The following is a 13,212-nucleotide window of genomic DNA, read 5'->3' on the forward strand; positions in this document are numbered from 1 at the left end:
AGCAATCCTCAGTTTTTTTTGACAAGCAATCAGGGGAAAACACCAGGACTGAGGGGAGGGTGTCTGGTGTAGTACTCAAAAAAAAAAAAAAAAAAAGGATTATACAGGTGAATCTATATTCTTTTTTCCTAATTGTATAGTGCAGAACCAGGCTTCCATTAACCAAAATGATGGGGCATCCCCAAGGTATGCAACTACGGGGTGGGCAACAAAGCAAACACTTCCAACAGGTCCCTGTAAATGAACCAGGCTCCCAACTTAAAAAGCGGCTTGAGATAATTTAGAGATGAAGATGGCATTAACAAAGGTCTGAACATCCACCTGGTAGAATTTAACAAACGGGTGAATAGAAGACTAATTGACACTTCCTGCAGCTCAGTAACTAAAAGCCGGTACAGAGGGAAGGACAGAGAGCTTTAGGAGTCTGACATTGGGATCCACTGATCGTGGGTGCAATGCATCGCAACCTTCTGTGTAAAAAATAACAAATGCACATTTTTTTAATTGCAAAAACATGTGAATTTATAATTTTTTTGTTAAGGGTGAACTTCACTTTTAAAAGGAAAGGGAGAAATCCTATCTTTCAAGGTGCAAGGAGCAAGGTGATAACCTGACAAATCCACTTATAAATGGTTGAACAAGATGCAGGACACCCTTTGCAAGAGCAGGCAGAACAAACAACAAATCAGAGGTTCAGATAGAAGCAGTGGCTGATGTAGTCACAAGGCATGCACTGCAGCCAAACAACGTATAGGGATCTCCTTGGGAGCAAGACAATGAAAAGGCAGGACCAATGTCCTGATTAAAGTGGGAGGGAGAAACCACCTTTTAGGGAGACGAGAGGTTTGAGGCCTCAAAACCAACTTGTCATTCTGAAGAACATTCTGAGGCGATTCAGTTCGCATTTGCAGCGCTTTATACATTTTTCATTCATTCATTCAAGAAAAAGGAAGGGTTCTTTACAAGATAGGACTGCCAGTTCTGAGACCAAATCAAAGGAGTTGTAAAGTCAGAAAGTTTTTTTTATCATAATGTATTCTATGCATTAAGATAAAAAGCCTACTGTGTGCAGCAGCCGCCCCACCACCCCCTAATACTTACCTGAGCCCCATCTCTGTCCAGCGATGTCTACGAGGGTCTTGGCCGTCCAAGACTCTCCCTTCTGATAGACTGAGACAAAGCAATGGCGCCATTGGCATCTGCTGCTGTCAAAGTCAGTCAGCCAATGAGGAGAGAGGGGGCGGGGCTGGGACGCAGCTCTGTGTCTGAATGGACACAGGGGGTGTGACTTGGCTCGGGTGCCCCCATAGCTTGCTGTGGGGGCACTAGACAGGAGGGAGGTGACAGGAGCACAGAAGAGGCACCCGAGAAGGGGAGGATCTGGGCTGCCCTGTGCAAATCCACTGCACAGGGCAGGTAAGTATAACATGTTTGTTATTTTTATTTAAAAAAAAGGAGACTTTACAATTACTTTAAGATCCCAAGGCTAGGCTAGTACATGACTGGGGGGAAGTTTTGAGCTACCCCCTGAACAAAGGCCTTTACCAGAAATGAGTGGCCAAAGGTCCCTGATAGAGAGTGGCTAATGCCAAAACTTGATCTTTTAGGTACTCAAGCCCAAATGTTGCTCCGGCCCAGACAGGAGAAAGTACAGGACACATCCAATGGAGCATCATCTTGGGTGAATCCTCCATGCAAAGTACACCTTTCAAATGCAATACAGGCCTTCTGAGCGGGTGATTTTCTAGCTTTAAGCAGCATAGAAATATCAGAATTAGAGAGACCCCAGAATTTGGGTTTCATCAAGCAAGCCATTAGAGCCAGTGACCCTGATGCAGAATGGTAGACCAATTTCAGGTAGCAGGTTGGGTCAGTCTGGAAAGGCCCACTGAGTGTTTCCCAGGAGTCTGAAAATTTCTGATTACAGAGTCCTTCTAGGCCAATTTAGTGCCGCCAAGGTCACTGACTTCCCTCAATCTTGATATTGAGGAACAGCTGAAGAAGAATCCATAATGGAATGAAGGTATGTCAGCTGAAACTGATCCCACTGGGTCACTAGTGCACCCACTGCACAGCCCTTTGGATCCCTGATCCTTGCGACAAACCTGTCCACAATATTGGTAAAGTCAAATGCCAACAGATCTATTTTCAGTGTCCCCCAATGGAAACCAATGTTCTAGAACATTTCAGGGTGAAGGGACAAGTCCGGGGACTGACAACTGAGGAAGGGAGCCTGCCTGTCAATAGTCTACTAGGGAAATGTGGGCTGTAGACAGGGTTGGAACATGCTTTTCAGTCCAAGCCACAATTACATTGCTTCTCTGCATGGCTTCTGCTGATGTTCGTATTGCTGTAGGTCATGACTGTGGCGTTGCCTGACTCATTGGTCATTCCTAAAGCTGGCTGGCCTACCACAGCAGGGATAGTCGGATGGCCATTAGCTAGAAAATATTGATGGAAAGTCTGCACTACTTTGACGTCCACGTTGGAATGTTTCCTACCCTACCACACCTACCCAGCCCATCTGGCTGGCATACGTTGTGAGAACTGTTCAGGATAATGGGAGAAGGGACTTCAAAAATTCCAATGCTGGGCTAGTTAGGCACAAGGCCATAGATATCCTGGCCTTGAGATATAGAAACGTGGGCTGGTCCAGAGACCAAAGGAGATTGTCCCATGCAGTCAGCACATTAAGCCGCAGAGTGCTGAAGCAAAACTGGGCAAACATAACCGCCTTGAGGGAGGCAATGACTGCAAGGACTAAAGCAAGCACCTTGGTGAAGACCCAGGGGGCCATGGACATGCCAAAGGGAAAAGGAGCCACAAACTGAAGTGCTGCTCACCCCATGATGTCTATCAGTCTTAAAAATTCCTCTTGTTGCAATGAAGCATTACAGACTGGACTGATTCCATCCTGAACTTTTGGTCCTGCAAGAACATGTTTATAACTTTTAAGCCTAGGATGGGGCGAACACTTCCACTGGGCTTCAGCTTTGAATGAAAGCCCTCAAATCGTTCCTCTATGGAAACTGGGACAATCAAAGCTAATGAGCGAAGTTGCTGCAAAGCAGTTTGAAGGGCTTGCAATATCATTGAAGAGGTGGGAAAATTTAAGGGGAATAAAGTAGCGAGGAAGTGGGTGGGGAGTTTGCTGCTTGTATTCCTGGGACACCTCATCCTGGGTCCCAAGGTCCAATATGCCTTTCAAAAAGGTCAAAAGATGTTTTCCCACTTGCAAAAGTGTGGATGACTCTTCATTAAAAGTAGGACTTGGTGCTAGACTTGGCCTTCCAGGACTTTAGAAGCAGAGGTCTGAAAAGGGTTGAAAGGAACTCTTCCAAAAAATGTAAGAGGCAGGTTCTACCATGGGCACCTTAGCTTTCTTCTTACTAGGCAAGAGTGTGCTCCTTCGGAATTCCTCACCATGTGCTTAGCTCAAGCTGCCGAGGTTTGGCAAGACTCTACCAACAGTTGCGTAGCAAAGCATGATAGAGCAAAAGAGGGCCATAGACCTTTTTTCCCCACAGGGTCTTTGAAGACTGTGACAGCTTCAACCTAAACTGGGATTTGTTGAGGGTGGAAATAGCTAAATCCCTAATGGCCTATTCCACTTTCAGTGGTAAGCTTCCTTCACTGGGTGATGCTGTGCAAACATCTTGGGAGGCGTTTACACTTTGTCTGGCTGTGGACAGTCTTCCTTCAACATCCTATACAAATAGATAAACTGGCCCTTGTAGGAATCTTGGTTTTGGGTACGGATGGTTCAAACAGCAGCGTACCTATTATAATAGAAGCATAATAGTTTCTTTCAGCTTGAGAGTAATCAAGGGTGGCTGCCCATCCTCCTGAGAGGACTACTCAGACTCTGAGGATTCAGGTTCCACTGTATTATCTTTATCAGGAAGCAATGGTGCCACAAAATATTTTTAGAGCAGAGACTTTCCCCATCATGTCTGCCACAGAGGCTGAATAGTCCTCTCTATATAAAACAGAGGAAGAGGGAGAATCTGAGAAGATAAGGGGGAGATTCCAAATTTACATAAGTTGAAAAAAAGATGCAAATCCATCTAGTTCAACCAATTAAAAATAAATAGAAAGCCTTCATTTCCAGGACTCTATACCCACAGTTGATCCACAGAAAGGCAAAACAACCTTTTCCCTGAAGACAATCGTTTGTTCCCTGAATCTTTGGTGTTAGTACCTACTTGAGGTGGTTGTAGTTGTATTAGTGCACTTGCGACAGAAAGAATTGAGGACTGTCCGTGATATTTTTTTTAATTGCACTAAAATACAATTTTTCAAGACAAGCTTTCAGGGTATACCCCTTCTTCAAGGTCCAAACACAGACAGTACTCAGTTGTTTGTGTTATAAATGTTAATATCCACTTACTTTTTGTTCATTCAGGAATACATCTAGTTCAATCTACTGAACTGGCCAGAACTATTTCTTGAGGAAATCTATTCCACATTTTCATAGCCCTTACTGCGAAGAAACTTTTCCATATGTGGAGGTAAATCTCTTTTCCTCAAGCATAAAGAGTGCCCCCCTTTCCTCTGCAATGCCCTTTATGTGAATATCTTTGCACCAAGTTCACTAAATGAACCGCTTATGTATTTATAGTTGAAATCATATCCACCCTTAATCGTCTATTCTCAAGAGAGAAAAAAAAAATCAGCTTAGCTAATCTTTCCTCATAGCTGAGGTCCTCCATTCCTCTAATCAGTTTGGTTGCTCTTTTCTGCACTCTCTCCAGTTTCCCATTATACTTTTTGTAAACTGGTGCCCAGAACTGAACTGCATTTTCCAGTTCAGAATATGCAGCGTGGAGACTAAGATCAGAAGTAGCAGAAACAACACCAAATAACCTCATCATAGCCCTGTGCAAAAAGTACACTGGCCTGTCCCCATGTCCCCATTTCCCCTGTGCCCAACATCCGCCATTAGGGTGAAGCCAAGTAAACACCCAGCCCAATGGGTACTGACAACCTTTATCAGTGCAGAGACTGCTGTTGTAGAGCAGAAGGGGTAAAGTCATTACTGTGTTTCCTGTCTGCAGGTTACTGAATAACCAGGTGAATGCTGATGCAAAGAACTGGCCACAATCTGGAGCAGGGTAGCTACATGGGCTGTATTGTGCTTCTCTGTAGTACAGCAATGTGTTCAAAATAGCACCTGGAGCTAGGGAAGGACTGTGGTACCACCTACAATAGGCAGGACTATGCACACAAAATGGATCACTGCATGCCCGAATGTGTTATAGGGCATGCCCCCAAAACCTGCTCACCATGAAGAAAGTGGCAAATGTTATGCTATGCTTCTCTGTGTGAAGAACCAAGAGTGTTATTCTTAATATATTAGGTAGAAAACAGTTATAAGTCAGAAAACTGCTCATAGTAGCGAGGGGTCAACCTAAGGACACTAGCAAAAAACGGGATTGCTGGCAGTAAGAGTTTTTATATGGGCAACCACAACAACCTTGTTAGTGTCCTCATCTGAAGGTGACACCACAAAATCCATGGTCTTAATTCATGGAAGCCAGTGTCTTTATTGTAAGAATAAGAAACATTATTAATTAAATTAATGAAATAGCAGCAGGGCCCTGATACATTTGTAGACCCCCAAGTACAATTTAAAAGGCTGAGTTTGCAATGGTACATTCTATGATCAAGCAACTGTGCCATGGAGCTTGTTTAAACTGTCACTATATTGGAAAAAAGGAAACCAGAAACACTATACTAAGTTTTCTTTGAGTGTGCAACCATAATTTTCTTTCAGAAATTTTAAGTAATGGATCATCAGATCATATTTTTATTTCTTGAAGTTCAGGACACATGATGTTTAGATTCAAAAATGTATAGTTAAATATTGCAGTACCAAAAATAGCTCATGTGTTTTGAGAAAAAAACTGGTGTAAAATTGAACTACAATTTTTCATTTAACCTAGCTCAAAATTATAATATTAAAAAAGTAGATATATGTTCTTCTAAAGCAGTGTAAATGAGATGAAACATGCACATCGAAACACACTGATGGTGCAGACAGATGGAAATATTATAAATTCAAATATTTCTGCAAGGGTTGAACTGCTTGTACAGTATAGTTGTTTTGTTTGAGCAGAAATAATGAGTGCTGATACTTTAAAGCAATAAAACAATATATGCAAATGAGTTTATATTTCTAGATACAATGTTGTATGTATCTAGTAATGCCCCCTTTATCAGAAATGACTTGTAGGTATTTTGCATAACCACTCAGCAGTTTCTGCCATGGACTGTTTTTGACCACTTGACCATGCAAAATTCCTTCAGTTTCACATTTCAATGGAATTTAAAACAGGGCTTTGATCAGTATCACCTGTACAAATCCTTTACCTGTTCAGTTTCAACACTCAGATAAATGGACTTGATAATGATACAGAATTTATAGCGGCCTAGATGACTGCAAGCTGTCTAGGCCCTGAAGCAGCAAAGCAACCCAGAACCATAACATCTCCACCTTCATGCTTCATGATTGCTATGAGAATCTTCTCCTAAAATGCTGTCTTTGATTAGTGCCAAACATGTCTATTGGCACATTGTTTAAGAAGGCCTTGCCTTTGTCTATAAAATGTAATGGCAAACTGTAGTTTTGCTTTAACCACTTGACCTAAGACTTACCCCCCCTTCATGACCAGGGCATTTTTTGTGATTCGGCACTGCATTCATTTAACTGAAAATTGCGCGGTCATGCGACACTGTACCCAAATAACATTTATGTAATTTTTTTCCCCACAAATAGAGCTTTGTTTTTGTGGTATTTGATCACCTTTGCGGTTTTTATTTTTTTGCGCTATAAACAAAAAAGACCGACAATTAAAAAAAAAAAAAAAATTATATATACAGTCGTATGCAAAAGTTTAGGAACCCCTGACAATTTCCATGATTGTGATTTATAAATATTTGGGTGTTTGGATCAGCAATTTCATTTTGATCTGTCAAATAACTGAAGGACACAGTAATATTTCAGTAGTGAAATGAGGTTTATTGGATTAACAGAAAATGTGCAATAGGCTTCAAAACGAAATTAGACAGGTGCATAAATTTGGGCAGCCTTGTCATTTTGTTGATTTGAATACCTGTAACTACTTAGCACTGATTAAATGGAACATACAATTGGTTTGGTGAGCTCATTAAGCCTTGAACTTCATAGACAGGTGCATCCAATCATGAGAAAAGGTATTTAAGGTGGCCAATTGCAGGTTGTTGTTCTCTTTGACTCTCCTCTGAAGAGTGGCAACATGGGGGCCTCAAAACAACTCTCAAATGACCTGAAAACAAAGATTGTTCTACATTATGGTTTTGGGGAATGCTACAAAAAATTATCTTAAAGATATAAGCTGTCAGTGTCCACTGTGAGGAACATAGTGAGGAAATGGAAGACCACAGGCACAGTTCTTGTTAAGGCCAGAAGTGGCAGGCCACATAAAATAATGGAGAGGCAAAGGCGAAGGATGGTGAGAGCGGTCAAAAACAGCCCACGGACCACCTCCAAAGACCTACAATATCAACTTGCTGCAGATGGTGTCACTGTGCATCCTTCAACAACTCAGTGCACTTTGCACAGGGAGAAGCTGTATGCTACAGTGATGCGAAAGAAACCTTTTCTGCACACACGCCACAAATGGAGTCGTTTGAGGTATGCAAACGCACATTTGGACAGGCCAGCTTCATTTTGGAATAAGATGCTGTGGACTGATGAAACAAAGATTGAGTTATTTGGTCATAACATGGGGCGTTATGCATGGCAGAAATAGAACACAGCATTCCAAGAAAAACACTTGCTACCCACAGTAAAATTTGGTGAAGTTTCCATCATGCTGTGGGGCTGTGTGGCCAGTGCCGGTACTGGGAATCTGGTAAAGTTGAAGGTCGCACGGATTCCACTCAATATCAGCAGATTCTTGAAAATAACGTTAAGGAATCAGTCACAAAGTTGAAATTACGCCGGGGCTGGATATTTCAAGACAACGACCCAAAACACTGCTCAAAATCTACTCGGGCATTTATGCAGAGGAACAAGTACAATGTTCTGGAATGGCCATCCCAGTCCCCAGACCTGAATATCATTGAACATCTGTGGGGTGATTTGAAGCGGGCTGTCCATGCTCGGCAACCATCAAACCTAACTGAGCTGGAGATGTTTTGTAAGGAGGAATGGTCCAAAAATACATTCATCCAGAATCCAGACACTCATTACAGGCTATAGGAAGCGTCTAGAGGCTGTTATTTCTGCTAAATATTGATGTGATTTTTCTGTTGGGGTGCCTAAATTTATGCACCTGTCTAATTTCGTTTTGATGCATATTGCGCATTTTTTGTTAATCCAATAAACCTCATTTCACTACTGAAATATTACTGTGTCCTTCAGTTACTTGATAGATCAAAATGAAATTGCCTATCCAAACACCCAAATATTTATAAATGACCATCATAAAAACTGTCAGGGATTCCTAAACATTTGCATACGACTATATACATACATACATATTTTTATATATATATATATATATATATATATATATATAAAACTTTCCGCTATAAAACCTATCCAATAAAAAAAAATTCAAAAATCTAATTTCTTCATAAATTTAGGCCAATATGTATTCTGCTACGTTTTTGATAAAAAGAAATCCCAATAAGCGTATATTGATTGGTTTAAGAGAACGTTATAGTGTCTACAAACTATGATATATATTTATGTAATTTTTATTTATACTAGCAATGGCGGCAATCAGCGACTTATAGCAGGACTGTGATATTGCGGCGGCCAATCGGAACACTAACTGACACTTTGCGGGAATCAGTGACACTAATATGGTGATCAGTGCTAAAAATATGCACTGTCAATTCACTAATGATACTGGCTGGGAAGGGATTTGTGTACTGTATTTGCTGCTTTTACTAGAGGATGAGATAGATTTTAATCCATCCCTTTCCCCCTGTCAGAACAGAGATCTGCTTGTGCTATAATTAAGCACAGCAGCAACGGGCCGCCTACCTCCCCTGTAGGTTACATTTGTGCACTCCTGATTTTTTTCTTTAACATTAAATGGTCAACTTTTGGGCTGAATATCCCAACCTCAGCCACCCATTCCTAGAAAAAAATAGCATGTCATCTGAAATCTACACCACTTTCAGATTTTAGTCCTTAAAGTGGAATAATTGATTTCAAATGATTTGGCATTATTTTTAATTCTTCTGCAAACTCATATGTATCCCCAACCTCCTTTTTGAGGGACTTAGAGAGCTCTTCTGATCTTGGTATAATTGAGAAGAATGCCCCTTACACTGAGGACCAGTGGGAAGGATGTCACCTTTATAGTGGGGATCAGAATACCACCCTTACAGAAAGCTAAAAAGATTGTTGTTATAATGCTGCTTGCTTTGCCAAATGGTGTTGGCTGCAAGCAGCGTCAGATGGGAGGTTGATCAGCCATAGTTCAAGGAACTCCTATCAACCTCTGGAGGCCCTAGATAATGGCTTGTCTACAGCAAAAAATAAAAGAAAAATAAAACCAAACCCTAAATATCTGAGGTTTCACCTGCATACTCCCTAAGGAGGGTCTAAACTATGGCACCTAATCTGGAACTCCTCATTCTAAATTTCATGATTTGAAAAGTGGCAAATGTGGGGGTGTACTTACTTTTTCTTTGTGATACAGCTACATTTCTATAAATTTAGATTAGAGGAATGAATACGCAACGCCAATTTTATGTGACATTTCTTTAAGCATGTCACATTTTTTTTCTGAAAAACAATAGTAACAGCCCTGAATGGAAACGTGGATTTGTTACCAAAGGGGTCACACTCACCCTTTACTTTACAGGTAGTTGTGCTAAGTGGAATTTTACAGTCTATAGATATATGATCCTATGATAAAGATAGTTCTTGGTTTACAGATAAACAGAGAATACATGGATTTTTTTGCTTCACACCGCAGCTGCAATAGTTCTGCTTTGTTGAGTGACTTGGGGAAAAAAAAAAGGATTGAAAATCTCATACCGTGTAAGATGTCATAGACTATTTTTATTTTATGCCCTCTTTGTATTTTGCCCAGTAGGTTACTACAGATGCTGAAAGCAAATGGTTTACACACTTAAACAGTTTAGTCAAAAATACAGATTGCACTTACTGAACAGCTGTCATGCTGGTATCTAAAGTGGGTTCCATTCTATCCTCCTCTACAACAGCAGCATCATAAACAGGTCTATTAATTTCAGTAGCAGGGTCAGGTGCATAGGCTCCAGCAGGTTCTGAAGGAAAAACCATATGAGTTGAAGACATAAGACTCTGAAGCTTGCCAAATTCCTCTTCTAACTTCTTCTTCTCTTGCAGTAAACGTGCTCGATCTTCAGAGAGGGATTCAATTAAAGCTAGAAAGCAACAAATAAATAATATATATAAATGTACTAGACACTACTTGAATTATATCAAGGATAAATAACAATAATGAAAAAAATGGTTCCGAGATGATGTAAAAATATAAATTGAAAGTAACCATTAAAAATTTAAGCCGGGTCATAGATGGTGTGATTGTCTTTCCTGCAACCACAGCCAGTGTTGATGGGGGAACCCCTCTCGCAAAGCTATTGTGTTCCCCGGTGGGGAGCGCGCAGGGAGCCATCCGTACCGGGAGAACTCACATTGATTATTGCCAGTAGCTATAGCTGCTGGCAATAATTGCATGCAAAATTTGACATGCTGGTTGTACCCAAGTTGATCAATGGATCGACTTGGATACAATCATCCTGCCTTTAGATGGTTCAAATCTGGGCCAGTCCCCGCTGAACCAGCCAAGATTCAAACCATCTATGTCCGGCTGGTTGCAGAAAAGAAAATCGCAGCATTTATGGCCGGCTTACACCTTTACTAACAGGATTGAAACAGAAAAATTGAAGGATCCTAGGTTATAAAAGGTATGTATGTTAATCTGAACAGAAATTATGCTAAAATTATTCATTCTTTAGAAATACTGACAGTTTGATTTTTGACATGTTAATCTTCTTTGTATTAACCACTTGCTTACTGCCACTTATACCCCTTTCCTGACCAGGCCAATTTCCAGTGCTCTCACACTTTGAATGACAATTGCGCCCTCACGCAACTCTGTACCCAAATTACATTTTTATAATTTTTTTTCAAACAAATAGAGCTTTCTTTTGGTGGTATTTAACCCCTTCCCGCCGAGTGTACACATATATACGGCCCCAAATACCTGGGCTTTTTTCAGTGGGGCCGCATATATGTGTACATGTATTCTGGACGGGATCGCGCCGGATCGCGTGCACGTAGCGAGGAGAGGGGAATGTCAGTTTCAGCCTCGGGTCTCGGACTAATGATTGACAGGTGGGAGAACCCACCCCCTGTCACGTGATCACTGTGACAGCCAATCACAGCGAGCACATGAATGGGAAGCCTGTCAAACAGCTTCCGAGTATCTCTTTCTCCTCAGATCGTCTGTGAGGAAACTGATACAGTGTTACCTCCACTGAGATCTTTCTCTCAGTAAAAAAAAAAAAAAAAGTAAAATACCTTATCAACCCACAATAGGTCTCAGATTAGGCTCTGATCACCCCTGTTAGCATTAGTTAGGTTAGGTGCAGTGACAGCTTCAGTTCAGTAACAGTGACAGTTTCAGTTTTAGAATATTTTGTATTGTCAGTAGTGTCAGTGTCAGTAGTCTGAGTGTTAGCCGTTCATCTCAGCGTTAGCGCATTTGTCACAGTTCATCTCAGCGTTAGCGTCTGTCACAGTTCATCTCAGCGTTAGCGCTTGTCACAGTTCATCTCAGCGTTAGCGTCTGTCACAGTTCATCTCAGCGTTAGCGCTTGTCACAGTTCATCTCAGCGTTAGAGCTTGTCACAGTTCATCTCAGCGTTAGCGTCTGTCACAGTTCATCTCAGCGTTAGAGCTTGTCACAGTTCATCTCAGCGTTAGCGTCTGTCACAGTTCATCTCAGCGTTAGCGCTTGTCACAGTTCATATCAGCGTTAGCGTCTGTCACAGTTCATCTCAGCGTTAGCGTCTGTCACAGTTCATATCAGCGTTAGCGTCTGTCACAGTTCATATCAGCGTTAGCGTCTGTCACAGTTCATATCAGCGTTAGCGTCTGTCACAGTTCATATCAGCGTTAGCGTCTGTCACAGTTCATATCAGCGTTAGCGTCTGTCACAGTTCATCTCAGCGTTAGCGTCTGTCACAGTTCATCTCAGCGTTAGCGTCTGTCACAGTTCATCTCAGCGTTAGCGCTTGTCACAGTTCATATCAGCGTTAGCGTCTGTCACAGTTCATCTCAGCGTTAGCGTCTGTCACAGTTCATATCAGCGTTAGCGTCTGTCACAGTTCATATCAGCGTTAGCGTCTGTCACAGTTCATATCAGCGTTAGCGTCTGTCACAGTTCATCTCAGCGTTAGCGTCTGTCACAGTTCATCTCAGCGTTAGCGTCTGTCACAGTTCATCTCAGCGTTAGCGCTTGTCACAGTTCATCTCAGCGTTAGCGTCTGTCACAGTTCATCTCAGCGTTAGCGCTTGTCACAGTTCATCTCAGCGTTAGCGTCTGTCACAGTTCATCTCAGCGTTAGCGTCTGTCACAGTTCATCTCAGCGTTAGCGCTTGTCACAGTTCATCTCAGCGTTAGCGTCTGTCACAGTTCATCTCAGCGTTAGCGCTTCTGTCACAGTTCATCTCAGCGTCTGTCACAGTTCATCTCAGCGTTAGCGTCTGTCACAGTTCATCTCAGCGTTAGCGTCTGTCACAGTTCATGTCAGCGTTAGTGCTTGTCACAGTTCATCTCAGCGTTAGCGCTTGTCACAGTTCATCTCAGCGTTAGCGCTTGTCACAGTTCATCTCAGCGTTAGCGCTTCTGTCACAGTTCATCTCAGCGTTAGCGCTTGTCACAGTTCATCTCAGCGTTAGCGCTTCTGTCACAGTTCATCTCAGCGTTAGCGCTTCTGTCAAAGTTCATCTCAGCGTTAGCGTTTCTGTCACCGGTGTTTTATTAAAAAAATTATATATATATAAGTTTTACATTTATTACTGTTTTAGTGTGTGGGGTGTAGTTTGTGCCCATAATGCCCACATTTGTGTATGCACAAGTGTGAGTTAGTGCCTCGACCAGTATCAGTGCTCCTGTCAGTGTCGTTGATAGGGTCAATGTTTTAGGAAAAAAGTTT

General features: G+C 41.8%; 1 protein-coding gene across 5 annotated transcripts in view; it reads right to left on the reverse strand.

Annotated features, from left to right (window-relative positions):
* The window catches only part of RB1CC1 (RB1 inducible coiled-coil 1), a 293,127-nt gene that overhangs the window by 72,945 nt on the left and 206,970 nt on the right, over positions 1 to 13,212 (reverse strand). For all 5 annotated transcript variants that reach the window (XM_073631593.1, XM_073631595.1, XM_073631592.1 and 2 more), the window contains one exon: positions 10,173 to 10,413. In XM_073631593.1, the coding sequence (XP_073487694.1) occupies positions 10,173 to 10,413 (241 nt within the window). The remainder of the gene's footprint in view (positions 1 to 10,172; positions 10,414 to 13,212) is intronic.

The sequence above is a fragment of the Aquarana catesbeiana genome, linkage group LG05 (genome assembly GCF_042186555.1).
Source record: "Aquarana catesbeiana isolate 2022-GZ linkage group LG05, ASM4218655v1, whole genome shotgun sequence".
Classification (NCBI taxonomy): Eukaryota; Metazoa; Chordata; class Amphibia; order Anura; family Ranidae; genus Aquarana; species Aquarana catesbeiana.